This window comes from Cyprinodon tularosa, unplaced genomic scaffold (genome assembly GCF_016077235.1).
Source record: "Cyprinodon tularosa strain WSP-4 unplaced genomic scaffold, ASM1607723v1 ctg790, whole genome shotgun sequence".
NCBI lineage: Eukaryota > Metazoa > Chordata > Actinopteri > Cyprinodontiformes > Cyprinodontidae > Cyprinodon > Cyprinodon tularosa.
The window spans coordinates 1-20,737 of NW_024039552.1; the positions used below are offsets into that span (position 1 = coordinate 1).

General features: G+C 40.7%; 1 protein-coding gene and 6 non-coding genes across 8 annotated transcripts in view; 6 read left to right on the forward strand and 1 right to left on the reverse strand.

The window, feature by feature from the left end:
- Positions 1 to 522: 522 nt before the first annotated feature.
- The window catches only part of LOC119773915 (tetratricopeptide repeat protein 28-like), a 198,368-nt gene continuing 178,153 nt past the window's right edge, over positions 523 to 20,737 (reverse strand). Inside the window, exons 14-21 of one of the 2 annotated variants that reach the window (XM_038271137.1) lie at positions 20,187 to 20,675; positions 9,184 to 9,376; positions 8,992 to 9,072; positions 8,612 to 8,864; positions 5,801 to 5,910; positions 2,714 to 2,843; positions 2,358 to 2,585; positions 523 to 722 (exon numbers count right to left, since the gene is read on the reverse strand). In XM_038271137.1, the coding sequence (XP_038127065.1) occupies positions 559 to 722; positions 2,358 to 2,585; positions 2,714 to 2,843; positions 5,801 to 5,910; positions 8,612 to 8,864; positions 8,992 to 9,072; positions 9,184 to 9,376; positions 20,187 to 20,675 (1,648 nt within the window). In that variant the 3' untranslated portion in view covers positions 523 to 558. The remainder of the gene's footprint in view (positions 723 to 2,357; positions 2,586 to 2,713; positions 2,844 to 5,800; positions 5,911 to 8,611; positions 8,865 to 8,991; positions 9,073 to 9,183; positions 9,377 to 20,186; positions 20,676 to 20,737) is intronic. The other variant, XM_038271138.1, reaches the window with a different exon arrangement.
- Positions 11,885 to 11,956, forward strand: trnae-cuc. Its single transcript has one exon. It is a non-coding gene; the product is annotated as a tRNA-Glu (tRNA).
- trnae-uuc lies at positions 12,960 to 13,031 on the forward strand. Its single transcript has one exon. It is a non-coding gene; the product is annotated as a tRNA-Glu (tRNA).
- Positions 14,035 to 14,106, forward strand: trnae-uuc. Its single transcript has one exon. It is a non-coding gene; the product is annotated as a tRNA-Glu (tRNA).
- trnae-cuc lies at positions 15,110 to 15,181 on the forward strand. The gene has a single exon. It is a non-coding gene; the product is annotated as a tRNA-Glu (tRNA).
- Positions 16,185 to 16,256, forward strand: trnae-uuc. Its single transcript has one exon. It is a non-coding gene; the product is annotated as a tRNA-Glu (tRNA).
- trnae-uuc lies at positions 18,064 to 18,135 on the forward strand. Its single transcript has one exon. It is a non-coding gene; the product is annotated as a tRNA-Glu (tRNA).

A 20,737-nucleotide genomic window follows, 5' to 3' on the forward strand; every position in this document is an offset into this window, starting at 1 on the left:
TGCAGTCCTGTTTCTCTGACCGCGACAGGGCCGCCTTTTACAGCTGCTTTTTGTATCTTTGCTTCTGTCTCCTTGAACCCCAGTCGGCCTCGGCAGATGGCCGCTCACACTGAGCCTGGTTCTTCTGGAGATTTCTTCCTGTTAAAAGGGAATTTTTCCTCTCCACTGTCGCTACAAGCATGCTTAGTGTGAGGGTTTGCATTTGAGTCAATGCAATCAACTGGTTTTCCTTAGATAGAAAACTTTGAATCAATTTGACTGTATGATCTGGTGAGTTTTCTCTAAAGTCCAGCTGAAAACTTCAATCTAGTAGTTTTAGAATCCTTTGATGGTTGAAACACTTTGTTTTATCCTAAAATATGCTAAAACTTTACTTACTTAGAACTAAAAAAAATAAAAAATACATATATTTTCACTGTACACATTTTTTTGTTCCTTGTGGCATCCCAGAGGTCATGCCGCCCAGGGCAGAGAGTCACATCCTCAAAGCATTTAAACACATTGTAAATCGTGACCATTTTATTGAACTAGAAGACTTGTTTTTCTTTGTGTTAATGTCTACCTGCTGTGATGGCTGTCCACTCCCAGTGCCTCTCTAGCGCTGCAGATGTACTGATCCAAAGACACAGAACCTCCTCCATGAGGACTCCTTGCACCGTCCTGGAACTCAGAAGTGTCTGGCCCTCCCTCACCCAGGTACACCTCGTTAAACTTCACGATGCCTGGATGGTGTGAGGAAAGAGACAGAAATTTGAGTACTTTGTGTTCACTCGACTTCCTGCGTTGGATTTAAAAAACAGAGCTGGGGCAATTATCTTTATACAGCAATAAAGAATGGATGAGGCTCAAGGCTTAACAGATTTTACCCTTCAGGGTGTTTTTTTATTGAAAAGGATTGATCGGGATCCTCAATAACAAAAATGTTTGTTTATTTTTGAGAAAAGAACTATGATTGTATGCTTTGAAGTCGTATGGAAGCGGCCGTTCCAACCTTTGCATTTCCAAATTCTCCCGAGTGGTGCACCACTTTACACGAGTGAATAAAGTGAATTTGATTGATTGTTTATCGGGAGGGCGGGATTCTTGTGGCAGAAGGTTCGCAAGCAAGTTTAATTGTGGTCGGTTTGTCTGAAGCATGTTGCTAACCAGTTAGCAACTTAGTGCTAGTAGGTCCCCAATGGGAAATTCCATTGGGACCAAGTAGCACTAAATTGGTGACTTAGAAACGACACTGTCAAGTAACGCTATGGACAGAGGAAACATGCAAGAGAAGGAGAGTTTGGTGTCGGAGGTCTTGGATGACTCTCTTCTGTCATCCATTTTTTATTTATAGAGGAGGAAAGCGGGGATGAAGATGTTGTGGAAGAGGACGCCAGGGCGGCAGAAGCTTGGTTTGGTGTAGAAGGCTTACAGCCGTACATGTTTGAGCCCTTGCCTCGCAACGCTGCCAGTTCTGTTAGCTCTATGCCTGCTGAAGACACAGACGTCCATCCCTGTGAACACTGGGACGGAACTCAATGCGAAATTAAATTATTTTTATCTCTTATTTCAACCGTTGCGTTTATTAGCTGCGACTGTTGAACCTTTGATGACTGTTGAACCTTTGATCCACAAACCAAACTCTGCACCTATTGCACATTATCGGGCATCAATGCTGCTGAACATTTAACTTTTAGCCCTTTAATTGTTCATCTCATTTCTATTCTCAATAACGCATGTTTTGCACAAATGCCTATTTGCACTGAACCACTGCAACTTGCACATTGTCTCTTATCCTCTGCACTGTTCACACTTTGACCACTGCTGCACTTTTTGTATAACTCGTGACATTTGAAATATCAATGCAATGTTCATAAGCTGTATGTAACAAATTTCGTTCTGTATGCACTCTGTGCATACAAAATGACAAATAAAGAGGCTAAGTCTGTCTAAGTCTAAGACATATGAAAAGAGATGATATGACCAAAAAATGTGATTGACAGATGACCGCTGATATATGATTGGCCGAATTTAGGTGTTCAGGCTGACGAATAACTAACTGGCCTGCAGAAGATAACGAAAAAAAAAAACTGATTTTAAGAAAAGATTTTTTTTTTTTCATATATAATTTTTTTTAATTTTTGGACACTATGGTCTGATAAAGAATACATTTATATACATGTTTAAGCCAGAATGATTTGACATTTAAAATATGATTTCCCTACGACTTAAAAATCAGTTATGCAATTTGTAGGATTGTCATCCCGGCCAATCAAATAATAGAATCTTACAGAAGTTGATTGATTTTGATTCAGCACACATAGAAATCAAGATATGTGCTAAAAATAACCATATTTGTGTAAGCAAAAGTTACACACCTGTGCCTGGAGAAATCAGCCAGCTGTACAGAAAGCCTCCTGCCAAGGAGTAGTAGAGGATCAACGCCTTTTGACCATTGACCGTCTCCAGGATGTGCTCCACAGTGACCGGGATGTAAGGGTCAGCGCTCGCTGCTTGCTTGCTTCCTCTCTGGCGCTCCACCAGGAGATCAGCAAACGCACGCGTCCGCCCTCGCTCTGCTATGGCCAGGGCCTCGTCATGTCGCCCTGGAAGGAACCGCCGGAACATGAGGATGACTCAAACAATCAGGGGGCGAGCTGGAGTACATACTTTGTGACAAGTTAAAGCTCACAGCTACAAAAGAAAACAAACAAGAATTATGAAACAAATTCACCTAGGCTGACAAGGACTCTCTGGAGAGCCTGGTATGAGCTGGTTTGCAGATCAAACAGGGAGAGCTTGTAATCCAGATTTTGTTGAGTCTCATGACGGATTGTCTCGAACAGTGCAGACGCTCTGTAGAGCTGAAAGGCAGCAAACAATCACACAATGAAAAAAAACACCTACAACGTTATGTTCAAAAATTCCCGCTTTTGAATTTAAACCCTTTCCTTTTAAATTATACAAACTAAAAAAATGCTACAAGCAGAAGTTACTGATTTCAGATGTTAAAACCACATTGAACCTGCAGTTACAATCCACACCACTGGGTGGAGCTGCCAGCACACAGCCTGGTTCTGCTATTTGCAGAGACCCTTAAATCTGACAGGATAGTTCTCTTTTCAAATCAGCATTAAAATGAAGTCATAAGAGCTGGACTATTTTAGATTATAATTTTTATTATCTAATCTTTTGCTAAATTAAGACCTGTTGAGAAATTAGAGCCCAACAGAGGTGGGCAAAATAGCCCAAAAAATCTACTCAAATAAGAGTAGCAATGCTTAAACATTATTTTAATGACAAATTAAAGTGTTAATCAGGACATTACTCAGGCTAAAGTAAAAAAAAGTATCAGTTAGAAAGTACACTGGTGTACAGAGTAAGAGTTTGATCATGGGTTTAGAAATAATGCTGTTACTTAGACTGGCTTTTTAAAGACTAAAATAGATAACAAAAAACAAAAAATGCAGATAAAAAACAAAAAAATTTTTGCAACAGAAAGCCTATAAAACCAATCCTTATAGTAAGAAACATATATATGTTAGGAGAGGGTAAAGAACTTCCTCTTACAACATCTAGTGTTTATTTTATATTTAGCTCATTGCTGAATAACTCGTTACATAATAGCAAGAAATTTTACTCAAGTAGGACATGGACATTAAATGGAAATTACTCCAGTAAGATGAGAAGTACAGCAAAACTACTGAAATACTAAAGTAAAAGTTACTGAGTAAATGTAAATAGTTACTGCCCACCTCTGGTTATATGGCGTCAGAAATCTGCCAAAAGTGCACACTTTTAATAAATACTGATACAAGCAGCTTTATTTCTAACAAACGTATGTAAATCACTCTCTCCCTCACTTTTATAGGTCTGTAGATTTTCCCATGATAACATGTAGATCTGTTTCTGTGCACCCATCTCAACTTTTTCTCACTTTGAGGTTGGAACGAGCCAGAGAAAGTACACTGCCTGTGATTGGCTACTTTTCAGGAGATCCAGCCTCTTGAAACAGTTCTGTTTTCTTGCTAGTTGTGGCTGGGTAACATTAACAAAGCACCTTTAGGCTAATAGAATGTTTTTTGAGAACCAGCCTCCATCTGGCTTTCTGATAGTTCTTTGATTCTACCAGCAGATGGCGCCACATGTGTTTATGAGCTCATTGTTCCTGGTGCAGGAATTCGTCCATCCATCCATTTTCTAACACGCTTACTCCCAAGTGGGGTCGCGAGGGGTGCTGGACAGGGTGCCAGTCCATCACAAGGCTGCAGGAATTCAATTTAGGCTAAAAAATGACTGTCTAAAGCAGGGGTCACCAACCTTTTTAAGGCCGAGGGCTGCTTCATGGGTACTGAGTCATAGGAAGGGCTACCGATACTGACCTATGAACTAGAAGGGTCAGCGTTCACCTTAACTCACCTTAATTAAGTAAATAAGTAAGTAAGTAAGGAAGGAAGGAAGGAAGGAAGGAAGGAAGGAAGGAAGGAAGGAAGGAAGGAAGCAAGGAAGGAAGGAAGGAAGGAAGGAAGGAAGGACCTGCATTCACCTTCATACATAATGATCATATTTTTATTGTTTCTTTTAACTACTAATTTTCGTTATGATATAATTTTTCTCTATTAATGCTTAAAAACGCTGTATGATTAAAATGATGAAATGCTCCATAAATTATTAAAAAAGAAGAGCAACAGAATAAAATAAAATTTTCAATTTTCACTGGTTAGTTGTGCTGTTTTCAGAAGATTCTGTGGGCCCCCAATGAGGCCCCTGAGGGCACCATGTTGGTAACCCCTGGTCTGAAGACAATCAGGATGGCTGCTTTATGCTTCTAACCTTACTTTATCATAATCAAACAGTTTATGGTCTCATTGGTATAGTCATATAACATCACTATGCACCTTTAAGCTAGCCTGGGTGCCATCCCGAACTTAGTCCCGCCCACAAAGTTTGAGGTCGGGAAGTTCGGTCTGGCTCTGCTCCATAGTAGCGCGAGTATTATCGCCCACTGTCAGGTGATCCAATCAAATTGTCAGGGCGGGCTTTATACGATGATGGACAGATGACCAACAGTAATGTAATCAACCACGTGACCAATGCGCGCTTGGGTGACAACAATAATGGCTGCCGCTGGAGAGTTTAGGTGAGTAGATTCTGCTATTAGGTCTGTTCTAGAAGATATCGACAGCAAATTAATTTTAAAAGAGGAACAGAGAAACGCGATCAAGTCTCATCTTCTTATTATAGGCGTGAAACTGCACGCTTTGATTTTTGTGGACAACAACTATGCCTCGATTAACATACGTCACGCACTCCGTTGCTCTTATTGGTTGTAGGTCTATCCAATTGAGTGCAGAGGCATTTTTTTTCCTGGTTCGTTCGAAACACGCCCCATAATCACAGCTCTATGGAGCAGTATCAGACTCATATTCTGACTAGAATTGAGTTGGACTACGTCAGGCTACCTTTAAGCACCATTCTGGAAATTTCCCCATCACCACGTTTTAACAGAACATGATGGGATTTAGCAGATTTGAGATTTAGAAAATGTGAGGACCAAGCAGCTGGTATTTTGGGCTTAGGCTTTCTGATCATCTCTCTGATATTCCGCCTCATTGTTATTTTCTTATGATGTCACACCTGGAGGCAGTGGGTTTAAAGTGGTTTCCCTCCATTAACCTCATCAAATACTTTAGGTAACCTTACATCTAAAACAGGATATGTGAATATTAGAGAGTGGGTGGTTTATATAGTTACATGTACCCACAGGGTTCTTATGGTATAACTAGATAAATATCATGACCTTTTGACTTCAGTAACACACCTGGTGTTGGGCTTCCTTCAAGTTACCGCCGGCCCACAGAGACAGACCGAGGCGATAACGAAGCTTTGCTTCATCTTCCCTCCGACCCAACTGCTCAGCCAGCCGCAGACCTGATGGAGAAGCACATCGAGGAGATCAGCCGCAGTTCGAGGACGCTCATCTAAGACTGCACCTCTCGTGACAACTGTTGCAGTACTGAAGCGAGCTCGACTGATGAGCCTGTGACGCTCGGATGCGTCCTTCATTTTCTCCCGCTGTTCTTTTTCTTGCTTTTTGATCAGCTCATTCAAATTCAAAGCTCACGTATTCTCTTGTCTTCAGTTTGTCCCAGACATGTTTGATCCCGCTGCTTGGCATGGAGCAGGCCGCCATGACAGGTTCTGTTTAGTTCTCATTAGAGCCGAATCTCATCAGATATAAAAAAACAGCAAACAAAAACCCACACCCCTGCCTCCTTGTGTTCGTCCCTCTGCAGGCATGCAATCCTCCGTGCTCCTGTTTTTCTTGGGAGTTAATTGGATGCACATTTCAGAATGTTTCCTCAGTGCCTTCTCTGAGCACAATCCTGTGATGCTTGTGGAGGTAATGATCAATTAAAAGCCAAGGGTTCTGAGAGTAATAAGACAGAGGTGAGGAATGATGAAGAAAAGGCTCATTTAGACTGACTTTGGGCTGCATCATTTAAGGGAGCAGTGATCATAGCACACAATGATGTGCCTGTTTTGAGAAAGCTCTGTAATCTAACATAATATCAAAGGCCAAAAACAATAAGATCAACATTAGCACATTAACATTAACATTTTTGTTTTTTGTTTTTTCAAACTCTGCTGTAGGTACCAAATCTGCTCGGGGCCCTGCCCCTTCTCATGACATCATCATATGTGTTAGGTTTCTGTTCTCTGTGATGTTTTTCTTCTGAGTACCCAGTTTTGCTTTTCTCCTTGTTTCTTAGTTTTTATGGTTTAATTCTTAGTTTGTTGTGTTCTTTGGTTTTTCCTAGTTACTGTTTCTGTCTTGGTTCTGTTATGTTTTCTTTTGAGTGTTTAGTTTTACTTTTCTTCATATTTTATAGTCTTAGTGGTTTAATTATTATTTTGTTGTATTTTCTAGTTATTTCCAGTCTTCCAGGTTTTTCATTTGTTGCCCTCTGCTGCCCTCTTGTGTTCTCCTTTTTTCCTAGCTCCTCTTTTGTTTCTGCCTCTGTCCTCACCTGTTTCCTATCTGCTCATTACCCCCCGCTTTGTCTCTGTCTCCTTTAAAAGCTCTCTCTCTGTTCACTTCCTCTTTGCTGGGTCCTCGTCTAACTTCGTCTTACATGCTCCAATTTCGTCTCTCTGAGCCTTCCTCCTTGAGTTTTGATTCCCTGATGTCTCCATGATTTCCTGGTTTGTTTTCTACTTATTTTTTCATGTTTTGAATTTTGAATTTAGGACTCCTGGTTTCTTGTTTTCTTTTTTGGCTTTGTTTTCATTTTTGGATTTTGGATTCTTGGTTGCCTGTTTGTTTGGACTTTGTTTTTTCAGTTATTCTTCATTAAATCAACCATAAATTCAACTCTGCCTGCCTTCCTCTGCTTTTGGGTCCTCAACCCACAGACAAATCCTAACAATATGGCAACTCCACTCAGACAAACTGTATTGCAACTGTTTCTTAAGGATCAAATCTCAACAAATTATTACCTTTATTTGCTATTATTTTGCATTTCATTGGCGATCTAAAGTAGCCGAAACTATAAAACAATCATTGTCAGTCTTGAAGGAAAGTACTGCCTTCTAAGACAGACTGAGCTCTGCCATTTAACAAGGTAACGAAACAAGTCTCAGCTGACACAAATTTAAAAGTAGTGTAGATTAACACGGCTAACTGACCGAGCTAAAAGAGGCTAACCTGTTAGCTACTGAGCACAGCTAGCCACAGCGCTACCCAGCTCTCCCCCTTTATATCATGGTCTAACAGTTACTTTGTTCACTTTTAAAAGATTTTTCCCAGTTTTGTTATTGATCAGGTCATTAGACACGCCAACGCTACAGATGCTCCCAACTCTGCACATGGATGCGGCATGATGTGATTATCGTTGTCTGGGCAACCATAATGTTTTACATCATGTGGCAACGTTCAGCCAATCATGTAGCGTAACGTCACTGGCATGAAGCAGAACCCGAGCAGATCTGGTACCTACCCTGGATCGATTTCCAATATAAATATCAGTTTGGAACATCCTTCCTCAACATAGGGATGGTAGCCAAAAGTACTACTCAAGTAATAATAACTCTACTTTAACATAGCTTTACTGTAGTAATCTGTCCTGGTGCTTCGTATGTACAGGGCAAATTTAAAAGTGTTAGTTGAAATCATAGGGAGGCTAACAAAATGAAACATTTATAAAGTGTCTATAATGATCCAAATTAGATTGAATTTTAATAAGACTGGAAAAGTTGGAACAACGCTCTCAATAGTCTCAATTCATCTAACACTAGTGTCAAAAGTAAACACCACAGACTAATGTGTAGGGCAGTGGTGTCCAGTGTAGGAGCTTGCCCTGAAAATCAAAGGGCTGAGGGTTTAAACCCCGGCCCTGGCTTTCAGTGTCATTGTGTCCTTGGGCAAGAAACTTAACCTGCATTGTCTACTGATGGTCAGAGGGTCCGGTGGCACCAGTGTATGGCAGCCTTGCTTCTGTCTGTGTTAGTGAATGAAGTCCCAGTAAAAAAACTAACACAGAAGTCTGTGATGAATTGGTGCCAGTGTTTCACATTGGGCTCCAGTATATTTAAAGGTAGAGCAAGTGTGTCAAAATGTCTCATGCATCACCTTCCTGCAGGTACATCACAGCCTGGGCGTAGTTCTGCAGGGCATGATGTGTCCTCCCCAGGCTTCCGTAGGCCAGAGTTTTGGCCATCAGATCGTTGGTCTGCGCCGCCACGCTGAGATGCTGTTCCTGAAACACCACGGCTCGCTCGTAGTTTCCCAGAGCCTCGTAGGTCAGACCCAGGTTTCCATAGGCTCGGCCCTGGCTCCTCACGCAGCCCGTCTGCTCAGCGATGCTCAGCGCCCTCTGGTGCCACTGCAGCAGGACAGCACTTTAATCACTAACTGAGGATTCTATGTCAGCTCAGCTATCTTCCAAATCCTAACCTTTTTTTTTACTTTTTGTGCTGAGTTTAAAGAAAAATAAAAAAAACAGCACAAACCTGCAGAGCAGTTTCGTTGTCTGCCATCAGCTGATAAACGCCTCCCAGGGCATCGCTTGCCTCTGCCTCCAGGGATTTATCCTGCCAGATAATACAGGGATTATTGCATTTACTATCTACAATATACATTTTATAAATCTTATTTCCTGCAAGGATGACAAACTGGCAGCCTTCCACTGAGGGGGACCTTACCCCTGCTGAGCGAGCGATGCTCAGCTGATGCTCCAGACAGGAGAGAGCCTGCTCGTAGTTACCCAGCTGGCTGTGTATGGTGCCCAGCTCCCCATAAGCCTGAGCTTTACCCCCTCCTTCACCGCCGAGCTCATGAGCTACCACCAACCGCTTCTCAAAGCACACCAGTGCCTGCTGCAGACTGCCCATGGACCTGCAGATGAAGGGAAAACAGATTGTTTCGATATTACTTCTGCACTTTTGAAAGCAGGCAGCGTGATCTGCTTTTGATACATCCAGAGAGGCTGAGCTTCAGATAAATCAGAGCCTTCCTATCTACTCATTTTAACATCTCATTCACACCCAGGAGAGCAGAAACAACAGATGGATAAAAGCAACTCCTCATTAAGCCTTCTGTCAGGGAACATTACTCATGTGGTACTACATGGCAGCACCCCTCTTAGAGGATTTGTTTGAAGGTACTTCTCATTACCAAACAGGGATTAGGGAGAACAATATCATTGCTTTACATTTCAAATAAAAAAGTTTAGTAGATTTAATAGTTGTTTAACCAAGAATAAAGAAATAAAAGTAATTGGATTGGATCTGGGCCAATCTGAATAGGAGAAATATAACTTTCTCAATCAAAGGTAATAACTAATAATTTAACTGCTCCCGGTCAGTAGGTGCATTTCAATCCATTTTTCTAATGTGCATTTTGAAGAATTGCATCAGAAAAGCCTGATGGAAAAGACAAAATTTTAAGAAAAGTCCTCAAAAAAAAAAAAGTTTCTATGCTAGCTTTATGTGTTTTTTGGCTTTTGCAAGAAAAAGGGTTAACATGCAAAATGGAAGACATCATATCTGATGTAGCAGATTTTTAGCTAACATGACTGATCTGCTGTTTCTGCTGTCCCCACCTCCCTGATCTTCCTATTATGTGCATAAACATGACCGGAAGAAGAGGGGATTAACCATTAGGCAAAACTAGGCAGTTGCCTTGGGCCCCAAATTCCTGGGGGCCCCATAAAACTCATTTTACTGCAGATTAATCCGTCTGCATTTGTTGATTCATCTGCAGTAAAAGGAGTTTCATGGCCCCATAAAACTCCTTTTAAATGTATGGCTTACACAGTTATTCCTTATTTGTGCATATTAATTATGTTTTTAATAAAAATCCTTTCATTAAAATTCCATCATAATGCTTATAATATCAAGTGTCTCCTCCCTTCACTGTCCCCCACGTTGGATCAGTCCATTTCCTGCACATGTGCAGAAAGGTCCAAACAGACAGCAGCAAACCATTTGAAAATAAACAGTGCGAAGAGCAGTGTTGCCAACTTAGAACTTTTGTCGCTATATTATATATAGCGACTTTTCAGACCCCTCTAGAACTTTGATTTCAAAAAAGTGCCTTGCGCCAAATATAGCAACTTTCTTTTGGTACTGGAGACTTTAGTTACAACATCTAAAAGCATCGAACTCTGCTCTCCAGAGCAAATAGATTGGTAACCCCGCCTCCTGCTCTCCTCTATCTTGTCTGTTGTTATGATTCATGCAGCTATTATTTCATCCAAATGAAAAATGGAGAACAGACTGGGTTATTTACTTTTGGAGTTGCCTTTTTGGAAACACAGGAAGGAGCAATCAGCTAAGTTAGAATGGGCTTAGTTTTTAGAAAATCTTTGATTTCTTTTCAGACAGCATGAAAAGTCAGCTGAGCACATTGTCAATATGAAAAAAGGGACAAAAGAAAATATAGAGGAAAACAGTAAGAAAAGGGATAAGCAGAGACAGAATAAACCTAGAACAAAAATGTGTACCTATTCTATAAAAATATCTGCATGTGTATAATGGGTCTGTTTTATGTTTTGTCTTCTCAATTCAGAGGGAACCCTGCCTGTATTTGCCGAGGGCCCCAAATTTCCTAAATCCAAGTCTGGCCAGAGGCATCAATGCTATTACTTGCTGATAATTTAACATAAAAATAACTTGCCAACCTCCACCTCCTGAGGAGGCTGAGGTCCTTTGGATTAAGCAGGCCCTTGCTTAAAAACTTCTATGAGTCTGTGGTGGCAATAGCCCTCCTCTACGCTGTCGTCTGCTGAGCCCCTGGCAGCGCAGAGTGGGACAGACAAGACACCAAAAAAACTGGTGAGAAAGGCCGTTTCTATACTAGGCTGCACTGTGGACTCAGTGGAGGAAGTGGCTGAGAGGAGGGTGCTGTCCAAGCTTCATCCATCATGGAAAAAACCTTCCATCCTCTGCACCACACTGTATTTCTGTAAAAAAATATAAAAATATATTTATATGTATATATATATATATATATATATATATATATATATATATATATATATATATATATATATATATATATATATATATAGATAGATAGATAGATAGATAGATAGATAGATAGATAGATAGATAGATAGATAGATATATATAGATATAGATATAACCCATGTGTTGATTTGGTCAGACTTTTCGTACTGACCATCTCATTAGGTGAACTCTTTATACTCTGTCATCCAGTGCATGCCAAAGGGAATCAAAATCATCTCTTACTTTACCTCAATACATGTGGTTAAACTGTCTCTATTTTAATGTGATGACGACAGACACTCATCTAACTTGAGGAGCATATTGCAAAGCTTCACGTCACATTGTTGATTAACAGACATGATGTAAAAACCCTACTAAAAAGGTTAGAAACATGTCCCTGATTGTCTAGTGGTCAGGATTCAGCGCTCTCACTGCTGCGGCCCGGGTTCGATTCCCGGTCAGGGAATTTATATTGCGTCACCAACTGGTGGCTTGATGTAGAGCTTCAGTACTCTACACTAACATGACTGCTGTTTCAGCCCTACTGAGTGGGAATACATGTTATTGAATCTAAAACTAAAGTTGGTATTAAGCAACCTCCCCACTTAGTTGAATGCATATCTCTAATGTTGTTCAAAGCTGATTTTCATAAGCTAAAAGTGTATTTCTGCTAAAAAGATATAATGCAACCCATTTGGTCAGACTTCTTTGTGCTGACCATCTGTCTAGGTAAACTCTTTCTGGTAAATGAGGTTACAACCTGTGCACACCACTCAATCACATCTCCCAAGCCCAACTGACTACGTTATTAGTCCAGATATTGCCCTGTTTTATGTCTAAGGCGGTTTGTTGTTTAATGTGACAACTTGTGTACTACGACCTGTCAACCCTCAGTGTAACATGACATCTTTTCAATTCTTTTCTTTTCCGTTCTGATACTTGTTTAACAATGCATTTGGGATCTGATATTTGGATAAAGTTGTCCTTTCTTGAGCTACGGTAGGTTTTCACAACTCACACGATGCAAAGTAATGGGTGGAGAGCTGTAGGTCTTTACTATGTCTCTTGAACAGTAGTTTTTTTGGGTAGACAGTCTATCAAATTGATACAATTTAGTGGTATTTTGCTGAAGAAATGTTTTGTAGGTCATGGCATTATTGACCTATCATCCAGTGTATGCCAAAGGGAATCAAAATCCTGCGTTGGAATCCAAAGCCGGACAACTGTGTTTAAGGAAAATCCTTTTTATCCCTACCATGACAATGACTTTTTGTGAATTTAGTGAAAGGAAAGGTTTTAGAACACAATCATCTCTTACTTTACCTCAATACATGTGGTTAAACTGTCTCTATTTTAACGTGATGACGACAGACACTCATCTAACTTGAGGAGCATATTGCAAAGCTTCACGTCACATTGTTGATTAACAGACATGATGTGAAAACCCTACTAAAAAGATTAGAAACATGTCCCTGATTGTCTAGTGGTCAGGATTCAGCGCTTTCACCGCTGCGGCCCGGGTTCGATTCCCGGTCAGGGAATTTATATTGCGTCACCAACTGGTGGCTTGATGTAGAGCTTCAGTACTCTACACTAACATGACTGCTGTTTTAGCCCTACTGAGTGGGAATACATGTTATTGAATCTAAAACTAAAGTTGGTATTAAGCAACCTCCCCACTTAGTTGAATGCATATCTCTAATGTTGTTCAAAGCTGATTTTCATAAGCTAAAAGTGTATTTCTGCTAAAAAGATATAATGCAACCCATTTGGTCAGACTTCTTTGTGCTGACCATCTGTCTAGGTAAACTCTTCCTGGTAAATGAGGTTACAACCTGTGCACACCACTCAATCACATCTCCCAAGCCCAACTGACTACGTTATTAGTCCAGATATTGCCCTGTTTTATGTCTAAGGCGGTTTGTTGTTTAATGTGACAACTTGTGTACTACGACCTGTCAACCCTCAGTGTAACATGACATCTTTTCAATTCTTTTCTTTTCCGTTCTGATACTTGTTTAACAATGCATTTGGGATCTGATATTTGGATAAAGTTGTCCTTTCTTGAGCTACGGTAGGTTTTCACAACTCACACGATGCAAAGTAATGGGTGGAGAGCGGTAGGTCTTTACTATGTCTCTTGAACAGTAGTTTTTTTGGGTAGACAGTCTATCAAATTGATACAATTTAGTGGTATTTTGCTGAAGAAATGTTTTGTAGGTCATGGCATTATTGACCTATCATCCAGTGTATGCCAAAGGGAATCAAAATCCTGCGTTGGAATCCAAAGCCGGACAACTGTGTTTAAGGAAAATCCATTTTATCCCTACCATGACAATGACTTTTTGTGAATTTAGTGAAAGGAAAGGTTTTAGAACACAATCATCTCTTACTTTACCTCAATACATGTGGTTCAACTGTCTCTATTTTAATGTGATGACGACAGACACTCATCTAACTTGAGGAGCATATTGCAAAGCTTCACGTCACATTGTTGATTAACAGACATGATGTGAAAACCCTACTAAAAAGGTTAGAAACATGTCCCTGATTGTCTAGTGGTCAGGATTCAGCGCTTTCACCGCTGCGGCCCGGGTTCGATTCCCGGTCAGGGAATTTATATTGCGTCACCAACTGGTGGCTTGATGTAGAGCTTCAGTACTCTACACTAACATGACTGCTGTTTCAGCCCTACTGAGTGGGAATACATGTTATTGAATCTAAAACTAAAGTTGGTATTAAGCAACCTCCCCACTTAGTTGAATGCATATCTCTAATGTTGTTCAAAGCTGATTTTCATAAGCTAAAAGTGTATTTCTGCTAAAAAGATATAATGCAACCCATTTGGTCAGACTTCTTTGTGCTGACCATCTGTCTAGGTAAACTCTTCCTGGTAAATGAGGTTACAACCTGTGCACACCACTCAATCACATCTCCCAAGCCCAACTGACTACGTTATTAGTCCAGATATTGCCCTGTTTTATGTCTAAGGCGGTTTGTTGTTTAATGTGACAACTTGTGTACTACGACCTGTCAACCCTCAGTGTAACATGACATCTTTTCAATTCTTTTCTTTTCCGTTCTGATACTTGTTTAACAATGCATTTGGGATCTGATATTTGGATAAAGTTGTCCTTTCTTGAGCTACGGTAGGTTTTCACAACTCACACGATACAAAGTAATGGGTGGAGAGCTGTAGGTCTTTACTATGTCTCTTGAACAGTAGTTTTTTTGGGTAGACAGTCTATCAAATTGATACAATTTAGTGGTATTTTGCTGAAGAAATGTTTTGTAGGTCATGGCATTATTGACCTATCATCCAGTGTATGCCAAAGGGAATCAAAATCCTGCGTTGGAATCCAAAGCCGGACAACTGTGTTTAAGGAAAATCCTTTTTATCCCTACCATGACAATGACTTTTTGTGAATTTAGTGAAAGGAAAGGTTTTAGAACACAATCATCTCTTACTTTACCTCAATACATGTGGTTAAACTGTCTCTATTTTAACGTGATGACGACAGACACTCATCTAAATTGAGGAGCATATTGCAAAGCTTTACATCACATTGTTGATTAACAGACATGATGTGAAAACCCTACTAAAAAGGTCAGAAACATGTCCCTGATTGTCTAGTGGTCAGGATTCAGCGCTCTCACCGCTGCGGCCCGGGTTCGATTCCCGGTCAGGGAATTTATATTGCGTCACCAACTGGTGGCTTGATGTAGAGCTTCAGTACTCTACACTAACATGACTGCTGTTTTAGCCCTACTGAGTGGGAATACATGTTATTGAATCTAAAACTAAAGTTGGTATTAAGCAACCTCCCCACTTAGTTGAATGCATATCTCTAATGTTGTTCAAAGCTGATTTTCATAAGCTAAAAGTGTATTTCTGCTAAAAAGATATAATGCAACCCATTTGGTCAGACTTCTTTGTGCTGACCATCTGTCTAGGTAAACTCTTTCTGGTAAATGAGGTTACAACCTGTGCACACCACTCAATCACATCTCCCAAGCCCAACTGACTACGTTATTAGTCCAGATACTGCCCTGTTTTATGTCTAAGGCGCTTTGTTATTTAATGTGACAACTTGTGTACTACGACCTGTCAACCCTCAGTGTAACATGACATCTTTTCAATTCTTTTCTTTTCCGTTCTGATACTTGTTTAACAATGCATTTGGGATCTGATATTTGGATAAAGTTGTCCTTTCTTGAGCTACGGTAGGTTTTCACAACTCACACGATACAAAGTAATGGGTGGAGAGCGGTAGGTCTTTACTATGTCTCTTGAACAGTAGTTTTTTTGGGTAGACAGTCTATCAAATTGATACAATTTAGTGGTATTTTGCTGAAGAAATGTTTTGTAGGTCATGGCATTATTGACCTATCATCCAGTGTATGCCAAAGGGAATCAAAATCCTGCGTTGGAATCCAAAGCCGGACAACTGTGTTTAAGGAAAATCCTTTTTATCCCTACCATGACAATGACTTTTTGTGAATTTAGTGAAAGGAAAGGTTTTAGAACACAATCATCTCTTACTTTACCTCAATACATGTGGTTAAACTGTCTCTATTTTAATGTGATGACGACAGACACTCATCTAACTTGAGGAGCATATTGCAAAGCTTCACGTCACATTGTTGATTAACAGACATGATGTGAAAACCCTACTAAAAAGGTCAGAAACATGTCCCTGATTGTCTAGTGGTCAGGATTCAGCGCTTTCACCGCTGCGGCCCGGGTTCGATTCCCGGTCAGGGAATTTATATTGCGTCACCAACTGGTGGCTTGATGTAGAGCTTCAGTACTCTACACTAACATGACTGCTGTTTTAGCCCTACTGAGTGGGAATACATGTTATTGAATCTAAAACTAAAGTTGGTATTAAGCAACCTCCCCACTTAGTTGAATGCATATCTCTAATGTTGTTCAAAGCTGATTTTCATAAGCTAAAAGTGTATTTCTGCTAAAAAGATATAATGCAACCCATTTGGTCAGACTTCTTTGTGCTGACCATCTGTCTAGGTAAACTCTTTCTGGTAAATTGGGGTTTCAACCCGTGACACCACTCAAATCACATTCCCAACCAACTGATATTATTAGTCCGTATTCCCTGTTTTTGTCTAAGGGGTTTGTTTTTTAAGGGGACAAATTTGAAACATTAATCGGTTAATAAATTTTTTATTCTTTTTTTTGCTAATTTTTTAAATTCATTTGGGTTGAAAGGTAAATTTCCTTTTTTGGGCTGGGGTTTTAAATTACCGATGCAAATTGGGGGGAGAGCAAAGGCTCTAGTCCTTTTAAAGTAGTTTTTTTGGGAGACTTCTACAAAAGTAAAAATTTAGTGGTTAGCAAGGGGGTTTTGGTTGGGATTATTTCCTATTCAGGAGCCAAAAGGGAAAAAAAATCCGCGTTGGTCCTTTTTCGGACAATGTTTCAAGGAAAACTTTTTTCCCTCCTGTGCTTTTGAATTTGTCAGGGGGTTTTTCACATCCTTTCTTTTCCCTCTGGGTTTTTGCCCATTTTGGCGCGCCCCCCCTCTTAGGGGAATAAAGTTAGTAATTGTTTTTTAAAAAATGAGGAAAACCCCTAAAAAGTTAAAAAAAGTCCCCTTGTTATTAGGGTTTAACGCTTTCATTCGGCCCCGGGTTCACCACATAAAATTTGGCACCCGTTGGCTTATTGAGCGTTCACCCCAACTGAGTGTTTTACCCACTGGTCGGGAATCTTTTAAAATTAATTTTAAAATAAAGTTAGATAACACCCCCTTGTTTTTTCCTTTAAGCAGTGTTTCAAAGCTAAAAGGTTTTCGCCTGTAAAGCACCCTTTTGCGCGTTTTTGTGCTACCATTGTTAGTAAACTTTTCCCGTTAAAAGGGGTTTTCCCTGTGACCCCACCCTCCTCTCCCAAGCCCCTGACAAAAGAAGTTGATATTGCCCTGTTTTATGTTAAGGCGGTTTGTTGTTTTTAAAGTGCAACTTGTGTACTACGACTGTCAGCCTCAGTTAAATGACATCTTTTCAATTTTTTTTCTTTTCCCTTTGTACGTTTTTCAAAGCATTTGGGATCTGATATTTGGATAAAGTTGTCCTTTTTTTGAGCTACGGTAGGTTTTCAAATACCGAGAAATTTAAAGGGTTTGGGAGCGGTGGGCTTTACTATGTTTTGAACAGTGTTTTTTTGGGTAGACGGGGTATCAAATTGATACAATTTAGTGGTATTTTGCTGAAGAAATGTTTTGTAGGTCATGGCATTATTGACCTATCATCCAGTGTATGCCAAAGTGAATCAAAATCCTGCGTTGGAATCCAAAGCCGGACAACTGTGTTTTTAGGAAAATCCATTTTATCCCTACCATGACAATGACTTTTTGTGGATTTAGTGAAAGGAAAGGTTTTGGAACACAATCATCTCTTACTTTACCTCAATACATGTGGTTAAACTGTCTCTATTTTAACGTGATGACGACAGACACTCATCTAACTTGAGGAGCATATTGCAAAGCTTTACATCACATTGTTGATTAACAGACATGGAGTGAAAACCCTACTAAAAAGGTTAGAAACATGTCCCTGATTGTCTAGTGGTCAGGATTCAGCGCTTTCACCGCTGTGGCCCGGGTTCGATTCCCGGTCAGGGAATTTATATTGCTTCACCAACTGGTGGCTTGATGTAGAGCTTCAGTACTCTACACTAACATGACTGCTGTTTCAGCCCTACTCAGTGGGAATGCATGTTAGTGAATCTTAAAACTTTAAGAAGCCACCTATGCCTCCTCACCTCTGCATTTGTGTCCTCAAAACCCTGATACTATGTATATAAATATAGAATAGAATGGTTCTCTAGGGCAGGCATCCCCAAACTCGGTCCTCAAGGTCCCCTGTCCTGCAGGTTTTAGAGGTTTCTCTGCTTCAGCACAGCTGGTTATAATGATTGCAGTAGACCAAAAGCCTGTTAATAAGCTTTCAATTAAAATCAGCTGTGCTGGAGCAAGGAAACCTCTAAAACCTGCAGGACAGGGGGCCTTGAGGACCGCGTTTGGGAATGCCCGCTCTAGAGTATTTGGTGCTGGTCCTTAAGGTCTCTGAATAGGGTGTGTAATATTGGTTGGGCTGAAAATGGCATATTTGCTGTTCTATGAGCCCTAATGAAAGCCTAGTTAAAAGCCCCAGAATGAAATGACGGGTTTTCTTCCTTTTATGCAGAGATGGGAAGTAACGAAGTACAAATACTTCGTTACTGTACTCAAGTAGATTTTTCTGATATTTTTACTTTACTTTACTACTTATTTTTATGGCGACTTTTTACTTCTCATCCTTACATTTTTACACAAATATCTGTACTTTCTACTCCTTACATTTTAAAAAATTGGCTCGTTACTTTAGTTTTGAATCATTTCAATGGAGTTACCGTTATTATTTTTCACGTCATCAATACCAAATTCAATCTAATTGGATGGGAATCTACGTTGCATTTGACGCACCACTACAAGATGAATCGACAGATTCGGCGGTATTCATTGGCGGCAAATCATTGCAGCTTGGTGGCGGTGGCGTTAGCATAGTCGCATGGACGACGAGATGATTGAAAATGAACACAACGGAGATCGAGTCCTATTGGCAGACATCCATTTAAAATGTAGGCAACGGCATGAAAAAAGTGGTTTCTACTTTTACTTTTATACTTTAAGTAAATTTACAAGCCTGTACTTTGTTACTTTTACTTGAGTAAAGAAGTTTAATCAGTACTTCCACTTTTACCAGAGTATTTTTTAACACAAGTATCTGTATTTTTACTCAAGTACATCTCTGCTTTTATGGTATGATCATGAATATTAAGATGACCTGTATGCTGATTGGTTGGTTTATAACGAGCTAAGCTGCTGAGCAAAGACTCATCTTAGCAACAAGCACTCACTCACTGAAACATCGAAATTGTTGATATGGTAGGGTGACCAGACGTCCTCTTTTTCCTGGACATGTCCTACTTTTCATACCTAAAAAAATGTCTGGGGCGAATTTCAAAATCATGTGGGATTTTGGTCCACTACAGTGCAGCAGAACCGAGCCATGAGCTTCAGGGTTGTGAATGGAGCGACTGAACCCAACCCAAATCCTGCTTTGAACTGTCCAAGATTTGGAAAACTGTCATCGGTAAAATGCTTAAAGCAAATGAACAGCTGAGCATCAAACTTTGCAGGGATCTTCTGATAGACAAACATATTCCATGCCTGTCGAGTGTTTGGATCCTTGGTAAGACTGAAAATGTCCCCCCTCCTCTGTGCAGCCTGGAACATTGCATTTACACCTGTGGTTCTGGCTCATTTTCAATAGAGAAACTGCCTGCTTTGTAAATCTTATAGAAGTAAACCCATCTGAAGGCTAAACAGCTAAACTGGTGTCTTACATCTACCTCTATTCAGGTGCTTGGGTCAGTGAACCAGTGGGCTGGTCTGAATGTCAATTTCAGGGCGTGACAAAAGTACAGGCCAGAACCAAATAAGGCAACATTTGGATTTGCCCGTTTTATGGTGGAAGTTTAAAATTGTGAGATTCGCAGAAAAAGGAAGTGTTGATGGGGTTTGAACTTCTTTGTACGTCCATTTCACCCACTGAACTATTGTTATTCATCTATCACAATGGAAACTCGGTTTTGCATTCTATGAGTCCTTTAAAAAATGCTTGACACCAACCTGTGTGCGTTTCCAAGTCCTCTGTAGGCTTTCTCCTGATCCTGGACATGGTTAAGACTCTGAGCCACGGTCAGGTATTTCTCGTAGTACTGGATGGCCTCCTCGTAGTCTCCCAGAGCGTCGTAGCAGTCCGCCAGGCTCCCGTAGGCCCTCCCTCTGTCCAGCATAGCCTCGCTTCCACTCAGCTGCTGCAGCATGGCCAGCTGCTGCTCAAAGTATCCAATAGCTTCCTCAAACACCGCCATGTTCATCTTGGTGATGCCCATGTTTCCGTGGACCTGGGCCTCCAGACGGGCGTCTCTGAGCCCCTGCGCCAGCCCCAGCTGGCTTTCGTAGCACTGGAAGGTTGTGGTGTAGTCCCCCTGTGCCATATGGACTGCTGCCAGGTGGCCCAGGGCCCGGCACTCCCCCTGGGGGTCGGCCAGGTCCTTACGGAGAGTCAGCTCCTGGCTGTGGAAGGACAAGGCGGCGTCCAGCTGGCGAAGAAGCCTTCATGATGGGTGATGAGAAGGAAGGAAAGAAGGAAGCATTAGAGGCACAACACAAACAGA